The 22,197-nt window shown below is 33.9% G+C and overlaps 3 protein-coding genes across 5 annotated transcripts; all 3 read left to right on the plus strand.

Annotated features, from left to right (window-relative positions):
• Nucleotides 1-6,164: 6,164 nt before the first annotated feature.
• Nucleotides 6,165-10,964, plus strand: LOC146930178 (GABA transporter 1-like). The gene is made up of 7 exons (XM_085701797.1): nucleotides 6,165-6,355; nucleotides 7,847-8,077; nucleotides 9,044-9,141; nucleotides 9,269-9,455; nucleotides 9,561-9,691; nucleotides 9,909-10,142; nucleotides 10,514-10,964. Exons 1-7 carry the CDS (start codon nucleotides 6,229-6,231, stop codon nucleotides 10,892-10,894), a joined length of 1,389 nt encoding a protein of 462 aa, XP_085557923.1. The 5' UTR covers nucleotides 6,165-6,228; the 3' UTR covers nucleotides 10,895-10,964.
• A 555-nt stretch (nucleotides 10,965-11,519) lies between these two features.
• Nucleotides 11,520-15,047, plus strand: LOC146930179 (uncharacterized). Its single transcript, XM_085707504.1, has 5 exons — nucleotides 11,520-11,720; nucleotides 11,989-12,041; nucleotides 12,334-12,962; nucleotides 13,732-14,310; nucleotides 14,467-15,047. Exons 1-5 carry the CDS (start codon nucleotides 11,520-11,522, stop codon nucleotides 15,045-15,047), a joined length of 2,043 nt encoding a protein of 680 aa, XP_085563630.1.
• Nucleotides 15,048-15,554: 507 nt separating this feature from the next.
• On the plus strand, nucleotides 15,555-22,094 carry LOC146930180 (GABA transporter 1-like). 3 transcript variants are annotated; one of them, XM_085701798.1, is made up of 9 exons: nucleotides 15,555-15,626; nucleotides 16,924-16,955; nucleotides 17,120-17,238; nucleotides 17,578-17,808; nucleotides 19,949-20,046; nucleotides 20,347-20,533; nucleotides 20,633-20,763; nucleotides 21,100-21,333; nucleotides 21,646-22,094. In XM_085701798.1, the coding sequence occupies exons 2-9, from the start codon at nucleotides 16,945-16,947 to the stop codon at nucleotides 22,024-22,026; spliced, it is 1,392 nt and encodes a 463-aa protein (XP_085557924.1). In that variant the 5' UTR covers nucleotides 15,555-15,626; nucleotides 16,924-16,944; the 3' UTR covers nucleotides 22,027-22,094. The 3 variants fall into 3 exon arrangements, with proteins under 3 accessions (XP_085557924.1, XP_085557926.1, XP_085557925.1); XM_085701800.1 differs by lacking the exon at nucleotides 17,578-17,808; XM_085701799.1 differs by lacking the exons at nucleotides 15,555-15,626; nucleotides 16,924-16,955 and having other exon boundaries at nucleotides 17,112-17,238.
• Nucleotides 22,095-22,197: the final 103 nt, after the last annotated feature.

Raw genomic sequence — 22,197 nt, forward strand, 5'->3', positions numbered from 1 at the left:
AGAGAAAAGCTTGTTAGAGAGAGAAAGTTTACGATTAATGAGATGATTTTGTTACTTAAAAAAAAAATTAAATAACTAAACTTGATAAAAATGGAATTTATTTTGTTTTATTTTCAGTATATTTTTTTACACGATCAGAAGAATTAAACAAATATATTCCAAAAAACCATAACAAGATTGTTTTTACTTTAATTTATTTATATTTCTTTTCTCTAGTTAGTTACTTTCTTGTGAATATTTGGTGTTATTTGGTTTAGTTTTCATTTTCAACATTTTCGTTTAGTTAGATTTATTTTGTGTTTATGTATTAGTTTCTATTCTGCTATAAAAGTTCAAGAGGAATGCTATTGACAATCTCTTTCACACTCTCTCTTAAACACTCTCTTAACCATTGGTCCATGTCAACGTTTTTTTAAAACCCATTACCTGCTAACCTGCTCTACAGGTTTGGATTAACACACACCTTTTTTTTTAATTCTAAATTAGACAAAAAAAAAAATCACTCCTCCTTCATTTTCTGGAACCATCACCAATTCCAACAACCTTGTTTTCCAATTCCATAAATTTCTTAATTTCATTTCAATAATTTTTTATAAATTCACACCCATTTTTAAGATCGTTTATCAGATTCACATGAAACCCAAACAAGATGCAGATTTCCATCACCAACACCTGTTGTCTTACCACAACTACGCCGGCAATATCATGCTCACCACCGTCGCTGGAGGGTTCTCGCCGGCAATATCTGGCTCGATCTCTCTCGATCCAGTTCCTATGGGGAGAAATCAATCATTAGTTATTGTCGCTGGAGGAAGCAAGCCTCTGTCGTTGCCGTGGAACATGCCGTCGCCACCGGCGGCTTCGCCATCGAAAAGTCCATTGATTTTTGCTGTACTTGACGATTTAGAAGGCTTTGCGCTGAATTGTAACTATGAATGAGTACTGATTAGTTGATTTTCCCATTTTTATTAAAAAAGATTAAAGACTTTTGATATTTTTTTTATGTGAAACAAGACATTTGATTTTTTAATGGAACCGGTTGCCAGTTTCAAGAATTATCAATACTAGCGACGTGGACCAATGATAATGGGAGTGTGCAAAAGAGAGTGCTCAAGCAACTGTGCTTAGCATTCCTCAAAAGTTCAATTAGGGTAATTTTTATTTTGATTTGTTTTATTTGTATCTTTTTTTTATTTTTGGTTGTTATTTTGTTTAATTTTATTTTTCCATCTTATCTTTTGATTTAGTGCAGTATTATTTAAGGTATATGTTTTTTTTTTTTTTTTGAAGGGAGGTATATGTTTTGTTTGTGTAGTAAGGGAGCCACTAAGAAATCCTTTTGACCAAAGATAACCGGTTAACACACAAAACAATTAAAATGTCATAGTAGTCAACAAAGCAATTAAAATGTTCACAACAACTCATATTTCAACAATGCACATATAATCCTAAATGCAACTTCCACTAATGTGTAAAATCACTTTCCTCAAAAAAAAAAAAAAAAAAAACTAATGTGTAATCACTTACGAACTAGCACAAGCACATGATTCCATAGGATTTGTGGATCCAATTCATTATGGGTTACAACCTACGGCTCCAACCCACATTATGTATTACCACCACCAAATGTATGTGCATGGTCATATATTATATCTACATATATATGCATCACCGTCACTAGAGCCACAACGATACTCATATGATAATCTCACACATACTTCTTTATGATGAATCATGTCATGTGTCACAAACATTCACATAGTTTTGAACACACAAGAATTGTACAACACCAGTACACCACATACATCAAACATTAAAATCAAGTGCATGTTCACACAACATAGCTCATAATGACAAACATATACCAATAACGATAATTTTGATTTTAAAAGAATATATGATAGGTTAGAAAGTTCACTTAACTAGAAAGCTTTTCAATCCATATTTCTAACAACTCCTCTAGATTCTTGATAAGTTCTGGAAATGGTAAATGCATGATATATATTAAGCACTTTTGGTTACTTGTTTTACATGTTATCCAAGGAAAAGCCATGAAAATGTTATAAAATGCCTTATTATGCTTTTTTATGTCTTACTTGATCCAATTGTGCAGGAAATGAGTGAACAAGACAAGAATCAAAGAAAGAAAACTTGAAAGATTTGCAAAGGTAAACTCGCCTGAGCGAGCCAAGTTCGCCACAACGAAATAGTTTCAGAAGCTCACCATCCAGCTCGCACTGAAGCCCGCCATAGCGAGTACAAGGCGATTCACTTGACATGGCGAAGGAAAGGTGAGCACAAGGCGAAAAATTTCCATAGACCACATGTTTTCAGAGGATCAGAGCTCGCCATGGCGAACAAATCTCGCATGGCGAGATAAGGCGGTTTTGGGACACTCAAGGATGACGTGGCAGAAACCCAATGACAAAGCAAGTTCAGGTCGCCATGGCGAAAATATCTCGCCTGGCGAGTTCATAAAATTATGCAGAAGTATATAAACCTTTTCTTTCATTTCAGAAACATATCTTATCAATCTTAGAGAGAGAAATAGAGCGAATTTCATAGAGCTTCATAGGGCAAGAGTGTTAGAAGATGGATTCATTAAGAAACTTTGAGAAATCAAGATCTTAGCATGAATCTTCATCATTTCTTCCATTGTTGTAATGTTATCATGACAATGATCAACTAAATCTCCTTTGTTGTGATTAGAGGTACTTGATCAAGCTTAGTATGTAATCTTTTGATCTTTGAAATATATGATTCTAGTATTTTATTTGATATTGAGATTGTTCTTGCAATTTATGCTTATGTTTGATTTGAAATGTTATTGAAAAATACTTTTGAATATAGGGTTAGAATATTCTTCTATCAAAACAAGAATTCTAGACATAGGATTGTACGTTTTGATAATCACACATAGTATTGGAACTTAATGCTATTGGATCGTTTAATAGATTGAGAAATCAATGATCATCGATTAAACGATACGATTGATTTCACAATATCATTTAGACCTGAATGATGTTGTCGGGTGATGTAAGATAATATCGATTAAAGGCTAGAGTCTGTAGATGTGATCATTAGAATATATGTGGTGCTTTATTGACGAACTCTAATCCCAACGCGTTTACGCCTTACTACTCTCCGTTTTTATTACCGCATTTTAGTTTGAATACCTTTGATAACAAGCAATCAATCATACTCTAACTTAAAATGATAATCGATGTTGAACGGTTTATGGTATCGCACTAGTCCCTGAGGTGACGATATAAAAATACTTACTTTTGATTGTTAGCAAATTACTACATCAAAATGGCGCCGCTGCCGGGGACTGGCGTTTAGATATCATAAGCATTGGGGATGGAGGAGAAGACTATGGGCATGGGAGGAAGACTTGTTAGGGGAGTGTAGGGCTTTACTTAATAACATTGTTGTGCAGTCTAATGTTTCTGACAAGTGGCAGTGGGACCCAAATCCCCATGAAGGTTATACAGTGAGAGGTGCATATCATGCACTGACATCCATGGAAGTATCCATTGTTGAAGGAGGAGAAGAGCACATTTGGCACAAACAGGTTCCGTTGAAGGTTTCCATTCTTGCCTGGCGTTTGTTGAAGGACAGGTTACCAACACGAAGCAATCTTCAAAGGCATTGTATCCTTGCAGCTATAGACAACACTTGTTTATCAGGTTGTGGCATGGAAGAAACCGCCTCCCATATCTTCCTCCGTTGTGAAGTTTTTGGTTCTTTATGGCAGCATATCAGGTCTTGGATTGGCATGTCTGGAGTACATCCTCATATTAGTGAGCATTTCTTTCAATTTACTCATTCTATAGGGCACTCGAAGGCGTGTCGGTCATTTTTACAATTAATATGGCTACTTTGTGTTTGGTTGATTTGGAATGAACGTAACAACAGGTTGTTCAAGAACATAGAGACACCGACTATACAACTATTAGAAAAAGCAAAATATCATTCGTTATGGTGGTTAAAAGCAAATAACACCAATTTTGTGTACGGTTCTCAAAGATGGTGGTCGGACCCGTATCGACTGACTTTTTTACTGTAATTATGTTGTAAACAACTCTTATTCCGGGTGAGCTCTCTAGTACACCTTGTACTGAGAATTTTCATCGCCGCTGTTAATATATTCCATTTTGATTTCTTCAAAAAAAATAATATCATAAGCATTGCATTAATTTTTATCGTTTTTAGCAATTTTGTGCGCGCGTGCGCGCGCGCACACACACACATTTATTATCCTTTGTGTTGCTACTTGTTTTGGTTTGGCTGACAATTAAATGTGTTTAGTAGCTGAGATGCGGCCGTTAGGGTGGGATGAGAGGGGAGGGACTTGGAAGTGGAGGAGAAGGTTGTTTGCATGGGAGGAGGACCTTCTTAGGAACTTTTGTTTTTTGCTTCATAACATTGTTTTGTAGGGAAGTGTAACTGGCCGTTGGAGATGGTCACTTGATCTATCTACGGGCTATCTCTTCATTACCTGCAGTCACTTCAATCAGCTATGGCCTCTTATTCGGAACTGGCTAGGTTTCTCTTTGGTACATTTTGCGCACACGATTATTATGCACAATTTGGGCAGTTAAGTGGGATCCCTCGTCAAACTCACCCTTTCAGAAACTAATTTGGTTTTCTTGTGTTTGGACGATTTGGAAAGAAAGAAACAATCACACATTCAATAATAAAACTTTCGAACTACATTAGTTGCTTGATAAAGTCAAGTTGCTATGATTTATGTGGCTAAAGGCAAAAATGACAAGCTTTGTATACACCTATCATGAGGGGTGGCGTCACCCGTTATTTTGCATGGGCATCACTTTATAATCGTTTTTGTTGATCTCCGACAAATCATTTTTCATTGTTTTAGCTTTGCCATCTTCGTAATAACTTTTGGTGACCTTTCTTAACACACCTTGTGCTGGGATCACTTGTGTTCGTATTATATATCATTTTGGTTTGTTCAAATTTTCTTTAGTGACTGTAACCAATTTTTTTTTTCTAGTGACACATAACTACATTTTTCAAAATGAAATACAACCACGCGCTTTCCAGTCACATCTTCTGGAGAGAGATAAAAAAACCCCTTCCTCTTCCTTTTCTCAGACAACAACAATCGTTTACTTGCTCTCAAAAAAATAAAATAATCATCTACTCGATAAAGACACGCTTCCTTCAATTATAAATTTTCACTGTTATGTTGAAATTGAAAGGCTTAATTGCAGTTTTAGCCCCTTAACTTTCCCAAAGTTGCGATTTTGGCCCCTAAGAAAAAAAACTACAAAACCGCCCCCTAAGTTTTGCAACTGTGGCAGTTTTGACCCCCAAAGCCAATTTTGACTCGGTCTACGCTGACGTGGCACCCTAAGTGAGGTGCCACATGTCATTTTTTTTTCCTTGGGGGGCCAAAACTGCTACAGTTGCAAAACTTAGGGGGACGGTTTTGTAGTTTTTTTTTCTTAGGGGGCCAAAATCGCAACTTTAGGAAAGTTAGGGGGCTAAAACTACAATTAAGCCAAATTGAAATTGCAATGCCTAACGTAGGAGAATGATGATGACACATGACCATATAGGATAGAAAACAAAAACGTGTCATCGTCAACAACTAGGGAAAAAAAAGGTCTAAACAATATGATTATATATGCAACCATACAACCAAAGAACTCGTACTAACTTTAGACCCCTTAGCTCAGCTGGTATGAACAATGCATAATATATGCAAGGTCCGGGTTCAAACCCCGACCACCACAAAAAAGTCAAACAAACACTGATATCTTCTTTCATCAAAAACCCTAATATCTTCTAAAAAAAAATTATAACAAGTTTTTAAACAAATTTATTATTGACTAACTATACATATTCATTGAAAATTTGGTTTTCTTTCAAAAAAAAAAAAAAAATTGAAAATTTGGTTTTGTATAGTATCCATTTCCACCGTGCAAGATGATCATTTTCCAAGAGGGGTCCAAGAAAATAACATTACCGATCCCATGGGTCAAATTAATCGACATCTTAAATTGTATTTAAAACAAAGTGGTCCACGGCTCCACTATATACAAATATATAAATTATTATTTTATAGTTGTACCAAAAAAAAAAATTATTATTTTATATAGTATAGTATTTATACACCTTCCATCCTCTAATATTGACAATAATTTGTTAGACCCCTCAAAAAATATTTTTTGTTAGAGTCTAGACAGCAGAGAAGGTATGGGTACCCTGCTTCCAAGCTCAACAGCAGAACATGAAAAATCAGAGAAACAAAATACTTCTCTACAAATTGATGAACACCAAAAAGATGTTGATGCAGGTGCTCTCTTTGTCCTCAAATCAAAAGGTATTACTCCTAATTGACCCTTCTCAAGTTCTATGTTTAGTCTTGTATGGAACATTATACTCCTGTGTTTCTTGTTCTTGTTCTTGTTCTTGTTCCATCTATCACCTTGTTAATTCAAAAACAAAATAAAAATAACCAATGGGACTAGGGTTTAGGACACGACTATATATCAATGTTTGCATCTCAACTAAAAGAGATGTCCACATTTAGGAATCAAATGCTAGATATTGCGAAATGTAAAGGTTCAAATGGAATGATAATATTTTTTATGTCGGTCCAAATGGAGTATATGAATCTTTTTCATCAAGTTATAGTTTTATTTTTTTTTTTCTAAAAGAAAAAGTTACTTAGTTTTAGTAGCCGACTTTATGTGATTGTGGATCTTTTCATTTTGATTATTCTTCTACTTCTGACTTAGATGAACCGAAATAGTGACACAATTTTGTCTTTCTTGCTGCGCCTGCCTTGTTTGAATAATATTAATTGGCCCACATGAAGGTAGGCAGCAGATAAATTTCAGGATAAAACCTATACATAATATACTGAGTTTGACCACTTTGCACCGTCTTTAGTCTAAAAAACTAATACAATATACCGAATTACACAATGATTCACATTAAATGCTATGTTATATTTTTATATTAATCTATTTTAAAATAAATACATATGTTAAACTAATTATGTGTAAAAGATATTAGTATCTAATCAAACTCCAGGGTGCTTTATTCGTGTTTCGACTCAAGCGTCACATATTCGAGATATTTATTGCTATAGAATTTTGCATGCATCTTATGATTTTCTCCTTTGTAAAAGGCGCTTCTGCAAGTTAAAAAATGCAAGCGATATTTATAAACAACACTTAACCTCAATTTATTAGTAATGTGAGAATTTTTGGTATTCTGGAACAGTATATTTGTTTGAGGGGTAATGATAGGTAGACACCCTTAATGTGTATACCCTTTTGTACTACTTTAAAAAATTTCAGTTAACCAAATATATGATCTGTGTGACCACATTTTTTTTAGTTGCGTGACAACTAGTTTTCCATAATTTATTTGGTTAACTAAGTGGAAAAATAGTGGTCACATGCATTTTATTTGTGGACCACAATTTTTAGCTTCTAAACAGTGGTCACACAACTAAAAAAATGTGGTCACACTTGCTATATATTTGGTTAACTGAAATTTTACAGAGTGGTACAAATGGGTGTACACATTAAATGTGTTTAACAATCTTGTGATTTGTAGACACCTTAAGCAAATTTTTAAGGTTTTGAACTTTGAGTGATGAAAAAAATGGAGAACATTGAAAATGAGAACTTACGTGTATATTTAACAATTTTCCCAAACATAAGATAGAGTCATTGCTATGGATGATGGATTCTTATTTTCTTATAGATAATTGTTATCGACTAATTGGTTTAAGGAAGAGTCAATTTGTTAGCCTAAGTCATAAAATTGAGTTAATGGTTTGATTTTTTATTTGTTTTAGGTTCATGGGTGCATTGTGGTTACCACTTGACAACATCAATTGTGGCTCCACCTCTTCTAAGTCTTCCATATGCTTTCACATTACTTGGATGGACGGCTGGAATATTTTTCTTAGTTATTGCAGCTATGGTTACTTTCTATTCCTACAATTTATTATCTAGGGTTCTTGAACACCAAGCTCAGTTGGGTAATCGTCAACTACGATTTAGAGACATGGCTCGAGACATTTTAGGTATCTTACATAACACATCATTTCTTATTTATCTTTACGAGGAAGGCTAGCAACACACATTCTAACACACACTTTTCAACACACTCTCTTTGATTGATTAAAATTCACATGAGTCCCACCAAATTTACATGGGTCCCACCAAATTATGTGGGTCCCATGTTAAATTTAACCAATCAAAGAGAGTGTGTTGAAAATTTGTGTTGCTAGCATTTCTCTTATCTTTATTATTTGGCTTGGTCTTTTTTGGGCACACTTGTTTGGGTCTTTTTATGGATGGGAAAAAAAAAATAATTTTGATATATATGATTTTTAATAAATTATTCACTAAGAAACAAATAGTACCCTTTTTAAAGTTAGTGTTAGCCATGCTTTGTCATTAACATCGGGGACACTCGTTAACAAGACTCAATTATAAATTGATATGAGGTCTACTGACTATTTAAAGAAAATTAGGGAATTCAACATAATTTAAACTGCATTTTTCGCCTCCTAAGTTTCAAAATATTGCGATTTTGACCCCCTATTAAAAAATAACAATTTTGGCCCCTTTCGTCCCAAAATTGCTGAGAAGACGTCACGTGTCCCAAAACATGGGTAATAGAAGATAAGGGGTCAAAATTAAAGATCATATTTCCTTTATGTTAGGGGTCAAAAGAGCATATTTCCCTAAACATGGGGGGTCACTTTTGCCATTTTTTTTAAAAAGGGGTCAAAATCGCAACATTTTGAAACTTAGAGGGAGAAAAGTGCAGTTTAGTATTTTTTTATTTTTTTTTAATTTCTAAAGGGCTAACGGCTAAGTTCACACACGTTAATAGTTGAAAAGTAGAGAATTGTGGATTTGAACTTGCGTCCTAACAGATCAAATATTCTTTCAGTTTTCTATCATTTGAATTGTAATTAGGGACAAAATTTACGTAAGTTATTTCTCCAAAGTATAGCTAATTGTGAAACTAACATTGGTAGGTCCTAGATGGGGTCGCTATTTTGTTGGACCAATTCAGTTTGCAGTATGCTATGGAGCTGTAGTGGCTTGTACTCTTTTAGGTGGTCAATGCATGAAGGTAATTTTGAACCCTTGTGATACACATATTTATAGAGACACATTTTTTACGTCCATATTGTTACCATTTTAATTTAATTATACTATATGCTTATATATATTTTTCCCATGGAATTAATCACCTGCAGGCAATTTATGTGTTGTCAAACCCAAATGGGTCTATGAAGCTTTTCGAGTTTGTCATCATATTTGGTTGCTTCATGTTGATTTTGGCGCAAATCCCATCTTTTCACTCATTGAGACACATTAATCTTGTGTCTTTGGTTCTATGTTTACTCTATAGTGCTTGTGCTGCTGCTGGTTCTATATATATTGGTATTTGCAAAAATAAATTACATACCCTTTTGTTACTCGCCAATTTGCATCTTTATGCTAGAATGGATTGTTTTGATCTAAACTTCATCAATAATATTATTATAGGAAATTCATCAAAAGGACCAGAAAAGAATTATTCTTTGAAAGGCGATACAGAAAATCGCTTATTTGGAATCTTCAACGCTCTCAGCATCATTGCCACAACCTACGGAAATGGAATCATTCCTGAAATTCAGGTATGCATGAGTTTAAGTTCGAATATATATGCATTGGTTGAACCAGTCGAGTATTATTATTTAAGTTCGAATACTAACTATAATATGTATTAGTTGAACTTTATTTACCTCCTGACTGAACTCTAAACTATATGAATGGAGAGAATCATTTCTCATTGTTATTACTTTACAAATTCTTTTCCATTATTTTGTGCTAGTTCTTACATGTTTTTTACAGGCAACGTTAGCACCACCAGTTAAAGGGAAGATGTTAAAGGGACTAAGTGTTTGTTACACTGTAGTTATCGTCACTTTCTTTAGTGTTGCCATATCTGGTTATTGGGCATTTGGCAACCAATCTGAAGGCCTAATCTTAAGCAACTTTGTGGACAATGGGAAACCATTAGTGCCCAAGTGGTTTATTTATATGACCAACGTTTTCACCATAGTACAATTATCAGCGGTTGGTGTGGTAAGTAATTTTTTTTCCGACAAATGTTAGTTCTTCGTTGTAGTGTTAGTTTTTTTCTCCTTCATTCGGTTTGAATCTAGGACCATAAATTTCTTATCTATTAGTTCAAATTAGTTGAGTTACTCAACCCCTTACAGGAGGTGAGTAACTAAAACATTTAACACTTTCATTAAAGATATAAATGAGTCGAGTTGAACTAGTCTGTGTTCGACTTGATAATAATTGTTTCAGTTCAGAATTTTATTGTAGTTTGATACGATTAACTTGAGTTTGACTCATTTAAAGGTCGCGAACAACTGGATTCAACTTGTTTTGCTCTCATTTATCCGGTGAGATATGATTTCCATACTAACTATTGGATTTTAATACAGGTGTACTTACAACCTACAAATGAAGTGTTAGAGCAAACATTTGGGGACCCAAAAAGCCCTGAGTTCTCCAACCGCAATGTAATCCCCAGACTGATTTCCCGGTCACTAGCCATTACTATTTCAACCATTATAGCAGCCATGCTTCCATTTTTTGGGGACATAAACTCACTCATTGGAGCTTTTGGTTTTATGCCACTTGACTTTGTTTTACCTGTAGTTTTCTATAATTTGACATTTAAGCCATCTAAGAGAAGCCTCATTTTCTGGTTGAATGTTACCATTGCTGTGGTTTTCTCTGCATTGGGAGCTATTGCAGCAATTGCAGCAGTTAGACAAATAATCTTTGATGCTAAAAATTATCAACTATTTGCTAATGTATGATCACATCATATGACATCCTAAGAAGTTTGTTCTATTCTATTCTATATATTTGTTTCATATATTTTTCAAATTTTTTCCTAGATTAAAATATGTTAATCATGTTCCAATTTTTTAGTAGATTACTTGTGCAAAATTTTATTCTTTAACGACTTCAATTTCTAATTGTCTTGACTAAGCATGTGTTTGGTTTTGTTAGATTTAATTCAAGTTCAGTTTAGATATGATTAGTGTTTTAATTAAGGTTTGTTTGATTAAACACAAGATAATCAAGTTGGTTAGAAGTTTGTTACACTTAGCTAGTTTTTAGCAAAGTTTGTTAAGGCTTGTGAGATAACTTGTCACGCAAGCCATGTAACTAAGCTTGTATATAACCATGTTTGTAAGTGTATTTCACAACTAATGAATTTACAGCAATACAAACAATAAACCTTCTCTTTCTCTCTTCTTCTTATTTCTCTCTAATTCCTCAAAATTAGAAACCCTAATTTCTTAAAAACCCTAACTTGCATTGCAAGAAATTGATTGATGCGCTAAAAAATGGTATCAGAGCCTCTGGTTCTGATCTAAGGGAGCAAGAAAACTTCAATCACACAATTATCAAGGTGCAAAAACATTAGGAGAAACCATGAATGGTAGCAGCAATTTCAATACCCATCTTCTGAGTCTTGAAGGAAGAAATTGGGAAAGATGGAGTGTTATGATGAAGAATCTGTTTGGGGCACAAGATTTATTGGAGATTGTGCAAAACGGTTACAATGATATAGGTGCTAATGCAACTGAAGTGCAGAGGAATGTGCACAAGGAGTTAAAGAAGAAGGATTGCAAGGTATTGTTCCTCATTCAACAGAGTCTTGATAAAGGAAACTTTTAAAGAATTTCCAAATCCACAAGATCAAAGGAAGCTTCAAATGGAGGAAGTTTTGAATTGATGCAAATGGAGGATGAGAAGAAGAATACTGATTACATCTCCAAACTAATCAATGTTGTAAATCAGATGAAAGCTTGTGAAGAAGCAGTTACAGATCAACAAATTGTTGAGAAAAATCATGATAACACTATCTCCATGATTTGATTTTATAATGGCTGCAATTCAGGAATCAAAGGATGTGAAAACTTTGAAGATTGAAGAATTGACAGTTCCTTGGAGGCTCATAAACTAATGGTTTATGAGAGAAGAAGTGAAAGATCAATTTAACAAGCCTTGCAAGTTAAAACTATTAAGAAATACTATTCTGATAAAAATAACTTCAAGAAGGGGAAGAATAACTCTAAGGGAGGAAACTGGTCGAAAGGCAAGAACAATTGTTCAGAAGAAGGTGAATCTTCAAAGGGAGCAAACTCTTATCAAAACAAGAAGAAATGTTTTGATAAGAAGAAGATTCAGTGCTTTAATTGTGAGAAATTTGGTCATTTTTCTTCTAAATGATGGTATGGTAAAGAAAGCAAGCAAAGAATGATGAAGAGCGGGCTAAGATTGCTCAAGAAGATTCAGATTCGGACACAGTTTTATTGATGGTGATAACAATCAGTAATGAGAGCTGCAATTCAGAAAGATGGTTCTTAGATACTGGTTATTCTAATCTTATGACTGGAAATAAGGTTTGGTTAAGGGAAGTTGATCTTGGAAAGAACACAAAGGTGGGGCTTGTTGATCATAGAACACTAGTTGCAAAAGGAATGGGGAAGATTGCTATTGAAGGAAATAATGAAAAGATAACAATAATTGAAGATGTACTCTATGTTTCTGACATGCAATGCAACTTGTTGAGTGTTGGTCAGTTAGTCCCTTCAGTCACTATGAAGGATAACCCCCTGAAGCTGTTTGATAAGAATCAAAGGTTAGCGTTGAAAACTCCTCTTGCAAAGAATAAAACCTTTCAAACTGATATGAAAGTTGTTGAGTTGAATTGCTTATCTACTATTCTGAAAAAGGAAGATAGCTGGTTATGGCATTATAGATTTGGTCATCTCAATTTTAGGAGTCTTAATCAATTAGTTGACAAAGAAATGATTATAGGAGTACCTAAATTAGAGATACCTAACAAAGTCTATGATACTTGCTTGATAGGCAAGCAACCTAGAACTGCATTCAATTCTAGTACTGCACATAGATCAAAAGATTTCTTGATATAGTATACTTAGATGTGTGTGGCCCTTTGAGGTTCCTTCATTAAGTGGAAACAAATACTTCATCAGTTTTGTAGATATGTTTTAGCAGAAAATCTAGTTATTCTTAATCATAACAAAGAGTGATTCTTTTAATATATTTCAGAAATTCAAAGTCTTAGTAGAAAAACAAAGTGGAAAATCTAGTAAGATTTTAAGGACCGGTGGATGTGGTGAGTATAATTCAAAGGTGTTTGAGAAATTTTGTGAAGAAAATGGCATAACACATGAAGTAACTGCTCTATATACTCCACAACACAATGACTTAGCTGAAAGAAGAAATAAAAGCTTGCTTGATATGACCAGAAGTATGTTTAAATTGAAGAATATGCCAAACACATTATGGGGATAAGTTGTGAAGACTGTAGCATACATCTTGAATAGATTCCTGAAGAAGTATGGATGGGAAAAAACAGTTTACAAAACACCTGAGAGTGTTTTGTTTCTTGTGCTACAAGCATATCCCTGATGCAAAGAGAAGAAAGTTGAGGGACAAGAGTGAACCTATGATACTAGTTGGATATCATGAAATAGGTTCCTATAGACTTTACATCCTATGAATCATTCAATTGTGATCAGTAGAGATGTTATAGTTTGTGAATCAGAAGCTTAGGATTGGAACAAGAAAGAGAAGAGTTCCAATTTAACTATTCCTGCAATATTTGATGAAGAACAAGTTCAACAAGATGTTGATACTCAAGATGAACTTCCTATTTCAGACAATCAGAACACTAGAGTTTCACAAAGACAAAGGTTTGTCTCCACAAGATTAGCTGATCATGAAGTTACTCATGATAATAAAGTAAATAAGGAAGGAGAATTTGTGCATTTTGCATCATTAGCTGATTCTGAACCTATCAATTATGAGCTGGCAATGTCTGAAAAGGTATGGAATGATGTTATGATAGAGGAACTTAATGCAATCAACAGAAATAACACTTGGGAGCTCACCAAGTTACCAGCAAACAAGAAAGCTATTGATGTGAAATGGGTATTCAAATTGAAACTGAAGCCAAATGGTGAAATAGCAAAGCATAAGGAAAGGTTAGTAGCAAGAGGCTTTATGCAGAAAGTTGGACTTGATTACTTTGAAGTATATGCACCTGTATCAAGACTAGAGACAGCGAGACTAATAGTTTCTATTGCTTGTGGAAGAAAATGGCCAATGTACCATTTAGATGTAAAGCCAGCTTTCATAAGTGGTCCATTAGATCCTTTAGATGAAGCTATGTATGTTACACAACCTCCAGGTTTCAAAATCAAAGAGAATGAAGATATGGTGTTCAGATTATACAAGACTCTTTTGGCTTGAAGCAAGCTCTAAGAGCATGGAATAAAAGAATTGATGTTTTCTTGTGCATCAAGAATTTGTAAAATGCAAGTCTGAATATGGTGTGTATGTGAAGAAAGGAAAGCAGGTAATCAGATACTCATCTGCTTGTATGTTGATGATTTAATAGTAACTGGTTGGAACTTGAATGAGATAGAAGCATTCATAGGTCAAATGATGAAAGAGTTTGAAATGACTGACTTATGCAAGCTGACTTACTTTCTTGGCATGGAATTTACTGAAACTTCTGAAGGTCTAGTTATGAATCAGATGAAGTATGCATATGATATACTTAAGAGGTTCAATATGTTAAGTTGTAATTCTGCATCATCACCAGCTGAAGTCAATATGAAATTGGTGAACAACAAAGATGAAGAATTAGTTAATCCTACATTGTTTAAGCAAATTTTAGGTTCACTGAGATATTTGTGCAATAGCAGACCAAATATTGCTTATTCAGTTGGCATAGTTAGTAGATTTATAAGTGAACCAATAACTTCTCACTTAATAGTAGATAAAAGGGTGATGAGGTTCATTAAGGGAACACTGAAGTATGGCATACTGTTTCCTAAATGTCTGAATGAAGCTTCTGTGGAATTGATAGCATACTCAGATGCAGATTGGTGTGGAGATAGGCAAGACAGAAAGAGTACTTAATGTTACTTATTCAAGTTTCTGAATGCTCCAATATCATGGTGTGCTAAGAAGCAACCAGTAGTGGCCTTGCCAACATGTGAATCTGAGTACATTGCAGGGTGTTTATCAGCTTGTGAAGCAGTTTGGCTTGAATCTATATTGAAGGAGATGGAAATTGAAGTTAACAGACCTATAGCTTTGTTTATAGACAACAAGTCCGCTATAACTTAGCAGAAATCCAATTTTGCATGGAAGAAGCAAGCACATTGAAGCAAAATTTCACTTTCTTAGAGAACAAGTAAATAAGGAGGCACTGAAGGTCATACATTGTTCAACAGAATTGCAGCTAGCTAATATGTTTACTAAAGCTATAAAGATTGACAAATTCAATAAACTTAGAAACTTGATTGGAGTAGTGAAGTAGTGTATTTCGGCTTGATATTACTACTATAAAATATACTTGATATAGCAAGTGCTTCAGCTTGTGCTTGACTATTCCAAACTTCCTTGGTCTAGCAAATTATTTGACTATACTCAGATTCATCGTCGGAACGCTCTGCGAACCGAAGCTGATTAAGTGGTGGTGGTGGTTGTTTTTAGGTAGGGTGCTGGAGGTTGTTGTGGTGTTTTTAATGGGTGTTGAAGGCCTCCTTTGTTATATATGTTTTAGGCCGCCTCTGTTTTTGGGTTCCTTTCTATCATCGCCAGCTCTTGTCAAGTTTAGGTGTTTTGGGAGCTTCGAGTGTGCGAGGGTGTTGACCTGAGTCTTTTCCATATTGATATGATTTATGGTTGCACCACTTTTCATCCAGTTGTCTGCCTTACAAGTTTGTGTCATGGACTTTGGTGGGTTTGTTAATTTTGCTTCGAGACCGGGAGTTGGTGTCTAGTTGCAATCTTGTTTGGTGAGGAGTACCTTACTGATTTGGGTTTGAAGTCTGGTGGGCCGATCACTTTTGATTCTAGATTGGGAGTCAGTTCTTTGATTCAAGTTTTGTTTTGGGCTATGGTGTGTTTTCGGTGGATCGGAGGTTGAGAGGTGGTGTAAGTTGTATGAGCATTAGTCGAGGACCTTTTCGAGTGTGGCTCAGCTATGGTGATGAGAAGAGGTTTTTTGTTCTATATGGGTGTTTTTTGGGGTGAGTAGTGGCGATGGGTAGTTATGGATATCATTTTCAGTGGTGGTTTGCTACAGAGTCTGATTTGGTGGTGATGTTTATTTTGGTGGTTATTGTCCTCATATGTGTTGAAGTTAGGGTTTAGGTATTGTGTGTATGAGTGTATTTTATGGTGTTTATTTGAGTGTTCTGTCTATATACGGCGTCTCTAGTTTGTAGTCTTTGATACCGGTCTCTGTTCGTCTTAAGCAGGGATCTGATTGTTTAATAAATTTTGCTATTAAAAAAAAAAATTGAGCACAAGGTGTAATATAGTTAAGATACAAATAACTCTGAAATCAAAAAAAAGGAGCCGTAGTGAGAAAAAATTGCAAGATGATCGCTGAAATTTCAAACAAACATGTTTTTGACTAAAACTATATGTATTCATTAAAATTTGGCCAAATACCTCCCTGGGTCCTTTAAGTTTCACGTTTGTAACAGATAGGTCCTTTAAGTTGTTTAGGTAACAGATAGGTCCTTTAAGTTTCTAAGGTTTCAGATAGGTCCTTTAAGTTTCGAGTTTGTTTCAGATAGGTCCTTCATATCAACTCCGTTAAAGACCTATCTGAAACTTTAGAAACTTAAAGGACCTATCTGTTACCTAAAAAACTTAAAGGACCTATCTGTTACAAACATGAAACTTAAAGGACCCAGGGAGGTATTTGGCCTTAAAATTTCAAACAAACTTATTTTTGACTAATACTCTATGTATTCATTGAAAATTCTGTTTTGTACAGTATCCATTTCCACCGTGCAAGATGATCATTTTCCTCGAGGGGTCCATGAAAGTAACATTACCGATCCCATAGGTCAAATTAATCGAGATGTTATATTAAATAAATTTAGGAAAGTGGTCCACGGCTAAACTATACAAATATAAATTATTATATAGTATAGTATTTATATTTATAATAACAGAGAAGGGATGGGTACCCTGCTTCCAAGCTCAACAGCAGAACATGGAAAATTAGAGAAACAAAATGCTTCTCTACAAATTGATGAACACGAAAAAGATGTTGATGCAGGTGCTCTCTTTGTCCTCAAATCAAGAGGTATTACTCCTAATTACCCTTCTCAAGTTCTGTTTAGTCTTGTATAATAGAACATTATACTCCTGTGTTTCTTGTTCTTGTTCCATCTATCACCTTATTAATTCAAAAGCAACATAAAAATAACCGATGGAAGCAGCGGCGAAGCTAGAATAATTTTTACGAGAGGCCCAAATACAAAGAATTATTTTTAGCCAGAGAAAATTTATCTTTTTTAAAATTTTATATATTAAATTTCCAAAACATAAGATAGAGTCATTGTTATGGATGATTGGTTTAAGGAAGAGTGAATTTGTTAGCCTAACTCATACATTTGAGTTAATGGTTTTTTTTTTTTTTTAGGTTCATGGGTGCATTGTGGTTACCACTTGACAACATCAATTGTGGCCCCACCTCTCCTAAGTCTTCCTTATGCTTTCACATTACTTGGATGGACGGCTGGAATATTTTTCTTAGTCATTGGAGCTATGGTCACTTTCTATTCCTACTATTTATTATCTAGGGTTCTGGAACACCAAGCTCAATTGGGTAATCGTCAACTACGATTTAGAGACATGGCTCGAGACATTTTAGGTATAATACAGTAACACATCATTCCTTATTTCTTATTACTCTTTATTAAAATTACCTAATCGTTTCTTAACTTAATTTTGGATAACACTTTTGTTCTTTATTTCATAACATTTTATAATATAAAAGACTAAATTGGGAAGAAAAAAAATATGAAGGAGGAGAATTTTATCTAAAATTAAGGTAAGAGAGGGAAGGATTGTGTAATTTTGTCTTATTTCATTTGCTAGCTAATCAAGTACTATTTGTTTCGGTCTTTTTTGGGTTACAATTGTTTGGGTCTTTTATATATACATACATATATATATATATATATATATATATATATATATATATATATATATATATATATATATATATATATATATACACACCACGTAATATTTTTCGGGAAAAGATAATAATTTTGATACATATGATTTTTTGATAAATTACTTACTAACAAACAAACAAACCTCAACTCAAAGAATCAAACAAACAAATAGTACCTTTTTAAGTAGTTTATAAGAGCATCTATAATGGAGACATCCATTTTATGATACTTAAATGAGTCTTACGTGTAATCGTGTACACATCACTCATTTATAATTTTTTAATAGTAGTACCTATAATAAGCACTCAATCCCTTCAACCCATATCTCACACAAATTTCTTAAATGGGATCCAATAATCAACTATCAATAACCTTATATCATTACATTTCATTTTTTTTTTTCATATTAAAAGAGTGTGGATTCCGCTTGAAATTGAGGGTCTTAAGTAAGACCCCAAGTCTTATAAGACCTCGAAAAAGTTTCTCCCCAATAATGGGGTACCTAATAGGTACCGAGTCTTAAATGATTAAGACCCTTTCATTGAAGATGGTCTAACATATAATTGAAAATCCAAATGAGTTCTGACTATTTAAAAAAGGGTTCTGCTAACCAGTGCCCCCGGGACACTTGTTAAGCATACCATAAAAGAGAATTATTACCATAAAAGGAAACTACTTTTGACTTTATTATAAATTAATTACACAATTTCAATGCATTAACTACTATATAATTTCCTTTTTCATATCCTTAACCAGTGTCCCGAGGGCACCGATTATCATTTCCCTTTAAAAAATATTAGGAAAGAGGGATTGTTTTTCCGATTGATGGATGAAGGGAAATTATTATCAATTAAAATGATAATAATGATTATTTTATCTTAATTGTAAATGAAATGAATTAAGTTAGTTTTTCTCGAAAAAAAATTAATGACTATTTTCCAATCATTTTAATATAAGATTTAAACTTAGTCCCTTAAGTTACAATATCAAACACCCACCACTCATTTCAAAAATTAATAAAAATATATCAAACATCTACCACTTATGTGACCTTCCATGAATATTTACTAACTATTTAGTTTGAGAATAGTTTTCACAAATCATATTAGGCCTACATAAATTTAGTATGATTCAAGAATTTTGATCAACAATGAGAAAATCATTAGAGGGTATATGGATATAGATACATCACCTATTATTTGAAAAAAAAAAAAAGATATATCACATTTTACTAATAATTCGGTCCAAGTGAGATTTGGACCTCTAAAATATATGATCATGGATTCGATTTCTATCATGTGTATGAATTTTTTTTGGATTAGAGGGTAGAACTCACCTTGTATGCCACATAGGTTTGTTGACGAGATTAGTTATTGATAAACGGTTGTAAAATCTTCGTACCAATATCATGATAAAAAAAAATTATATCACATTTTCATAGTTATTGTTCTCATTTGGGGGTGGGATGGTGGTAATTCATTCCTATTGTTCTCAACGGGTGCCAATAACATGTTGTCCCCACTATACTCTGTAATTGAGATTAAGGACGCTATAAAGTCAACATATGGCAACAAGAATACAAGATTGGTTGGGTTCTAATTTCTATTTTCATTTATGGAATTCAACATAAATTTGTCTTTTTCTTTCTAAAAAGATAGCAACTAAGCTCACACCTGCTAATAGTTGAGAAGCAAATAATTGTGGACTCGAATCTGCTTCCCGACATATCAAATATCCGACCAGTTTTTTTATCATCTGAATTGTAATTACAATGAAATTTACTTAAGTTATTGTTCCAATGTATAGCTAATGTGAAACTAACATTGGCAGGTCCTAGATGGGGTCGTTATTTTGTTGGGCCAATTCAGTTTGCTGTGTGCTATGGGTGTGTAGTGGGTGGTACTCTTTTAGGTGGTCAATGCATGAAGGTAATTTTGAACTCTTGTAATACACATACTAATAGAGGCACATATTTTACGTGCCCCAACCATGTTATTACGGACTTGGATCCTCTCCGGTGATAATTTTACTGGATGCTGTCCAGTGTAGATCTGAACCTTTAATTACCCTTTTAACAATTATAAATTCCTGCAATGAAAAAAATTAAATGGCTTAGATTTTACTGGACTCTCCGGTCATAGGAGAGAATCTGCTCCCTGTTATTACCATTTTAATTTAATTATACTATATGCTTATATATATTTTCCAATGGAATCAATCACTTGCAGGCAATTTATGTGTTGTCAAACCCAAATGGGTCTATGAAGCTTTACGAGTTTGTCATCATATTTGGTTGCTTCATGTTGATTTTGGCTCAAATCCCATCTTTTCACTCATTGAGACACATTAATCTTGTGTCTTTGGTTCTATGCTTACTCTATAGTGCTTGTGCTGCTGCTGGTTCTATATATATTGGTACTTGCTAAAAACAATTGCATACTCTTTTTTACTCACCAATTTGCATCTTTATGCTAGAATGGATTGTTTATATCTAAACTTCATCAATATCTACAGGAAATTCATCGAAAGGACCAGAAAAGAATTATTCTTTAAAAGGCGATACAGAAAATCGCTTATTTGGAATCTTCAACGCTCTGAGCATCATTGCCACAACCTACGGAAATGGAATCATTCCTGAAATTCAGGTATGGATGATGAGTTTATGTTCGAATATATATGCATTACCAATCGAGTATTATTATTTTAAGTTTGAATACTAACTAGAATATGTATTGGTTGAACTTTATTTACCTCTTGATTGAACTCTAAACTATCTGGATCATCTTGATCTTAGAAATGACTTGTTAAGATAAAGAATACGTTCTATTATTCAAAGGTTTAGATTTCACAATTCTTTCATGTGCATGGAGAGAATTCTTTCCCATTGTTATTACTTTACAAATCCTTTTCCATTTCCTTAAAAAAAAAAAAAAAAAATCCTTTTCCATTATTTTGTGCTAGTTCTTACATGTTTTTTACAGGCAACGTTAGCACCACCAGTTAAAGGGAAGATGTTAAAGGGACTAAGTGTTTGTTACAGTGTAGTTATCGTCACTTTCTTTAGTGTTGCCATATCTGGTTATTGGGCATTTGGCAACCAATCTGAAGGCCTTATCATAAGCAACTTTGTGGACAATGGGAAGCCATTAGTGCCCAAGTCGTTTATTTATATGACCAACGTTTTCACTATAGTTCAAATTTCAGCAGTTAGTGTGGTAAGTAAAAAAAATTCACAACAAATGTTAGTAATTTGTTGTAGTGTTATGTTTTTTTATCTTTTATCCAGGTTTGAATTTAGGACCGTCAATTTCTTATCAATTAATTTAAGTTACTCAACCCCCGCAGGTTGATAGTAACTAAAACATTAACAGTCCCATTAGGGATAGAAATGAGTCGAGCTAAACTAGTCTGTTTTCGACTTGATAAGACTTGTTTCAGTTTGAAATTTGATTGTTGTTGGATACGAATAACTTGACTTCGACTCATTTACAAGTCGCCAACACCTAACTATTGGATTTTTAATACAGGTGTACTTGCAACCTACAAATGTAGTGTTAGAGCAAACATTTGGGGATCCAAAAAGCCCTGAGTTCTCCAACCGCAATGTAATCCCCAGACTGATTTCCCGGTCAATAGCCATTACTATTTCAACCATTATAGCAGCCATGCTTCCATTTTTTGGGGACATAAACTCACTCATTGGAGCTTTTGGTTTTATGCCACTTGACTTTGTTTTACCTGTAATTTTCGTTAATTTGACATTTAAGCCATCTAAGAGAAGCCTCATTTTCTGGTTGAATGTTACTATTGCTGTGGTTTTCTCTGCATTGGGAGCTATTGCAGCAATTGCAGCAGTTAGACAAATAATCCTTGATGCTAAAAATTATCAACTATTTGCTAATGTATGATCACATCATATGACATCCTAAGAAGTTTGTCCTATTCTATTCTATATATTTGTTTCATATATTTTTCACATTTTTTCCTAGATTAATATATGTTAATGATGTTGTCCAATTTTTTAGTAGATTGCTTGTGAAATTTTTTTTATTCTTTAACGACTTCAACTTATAATTGTC

This window comes from Medicago sativa, chromosome 4, assembly GCF_051527215.1.
Source record: "Medicago sativa cultivar Bolivia chromosome 4, Bolivia_mono, whole genome shotgun sequence".
Classification (NCBI taxonomy): domain Eukaryota; kingdom Viridiplantae; phylum Streptophyta; class Magnoliopsida; order Fabales; family Fabaceae; genus Medicago; species Medicago sativa.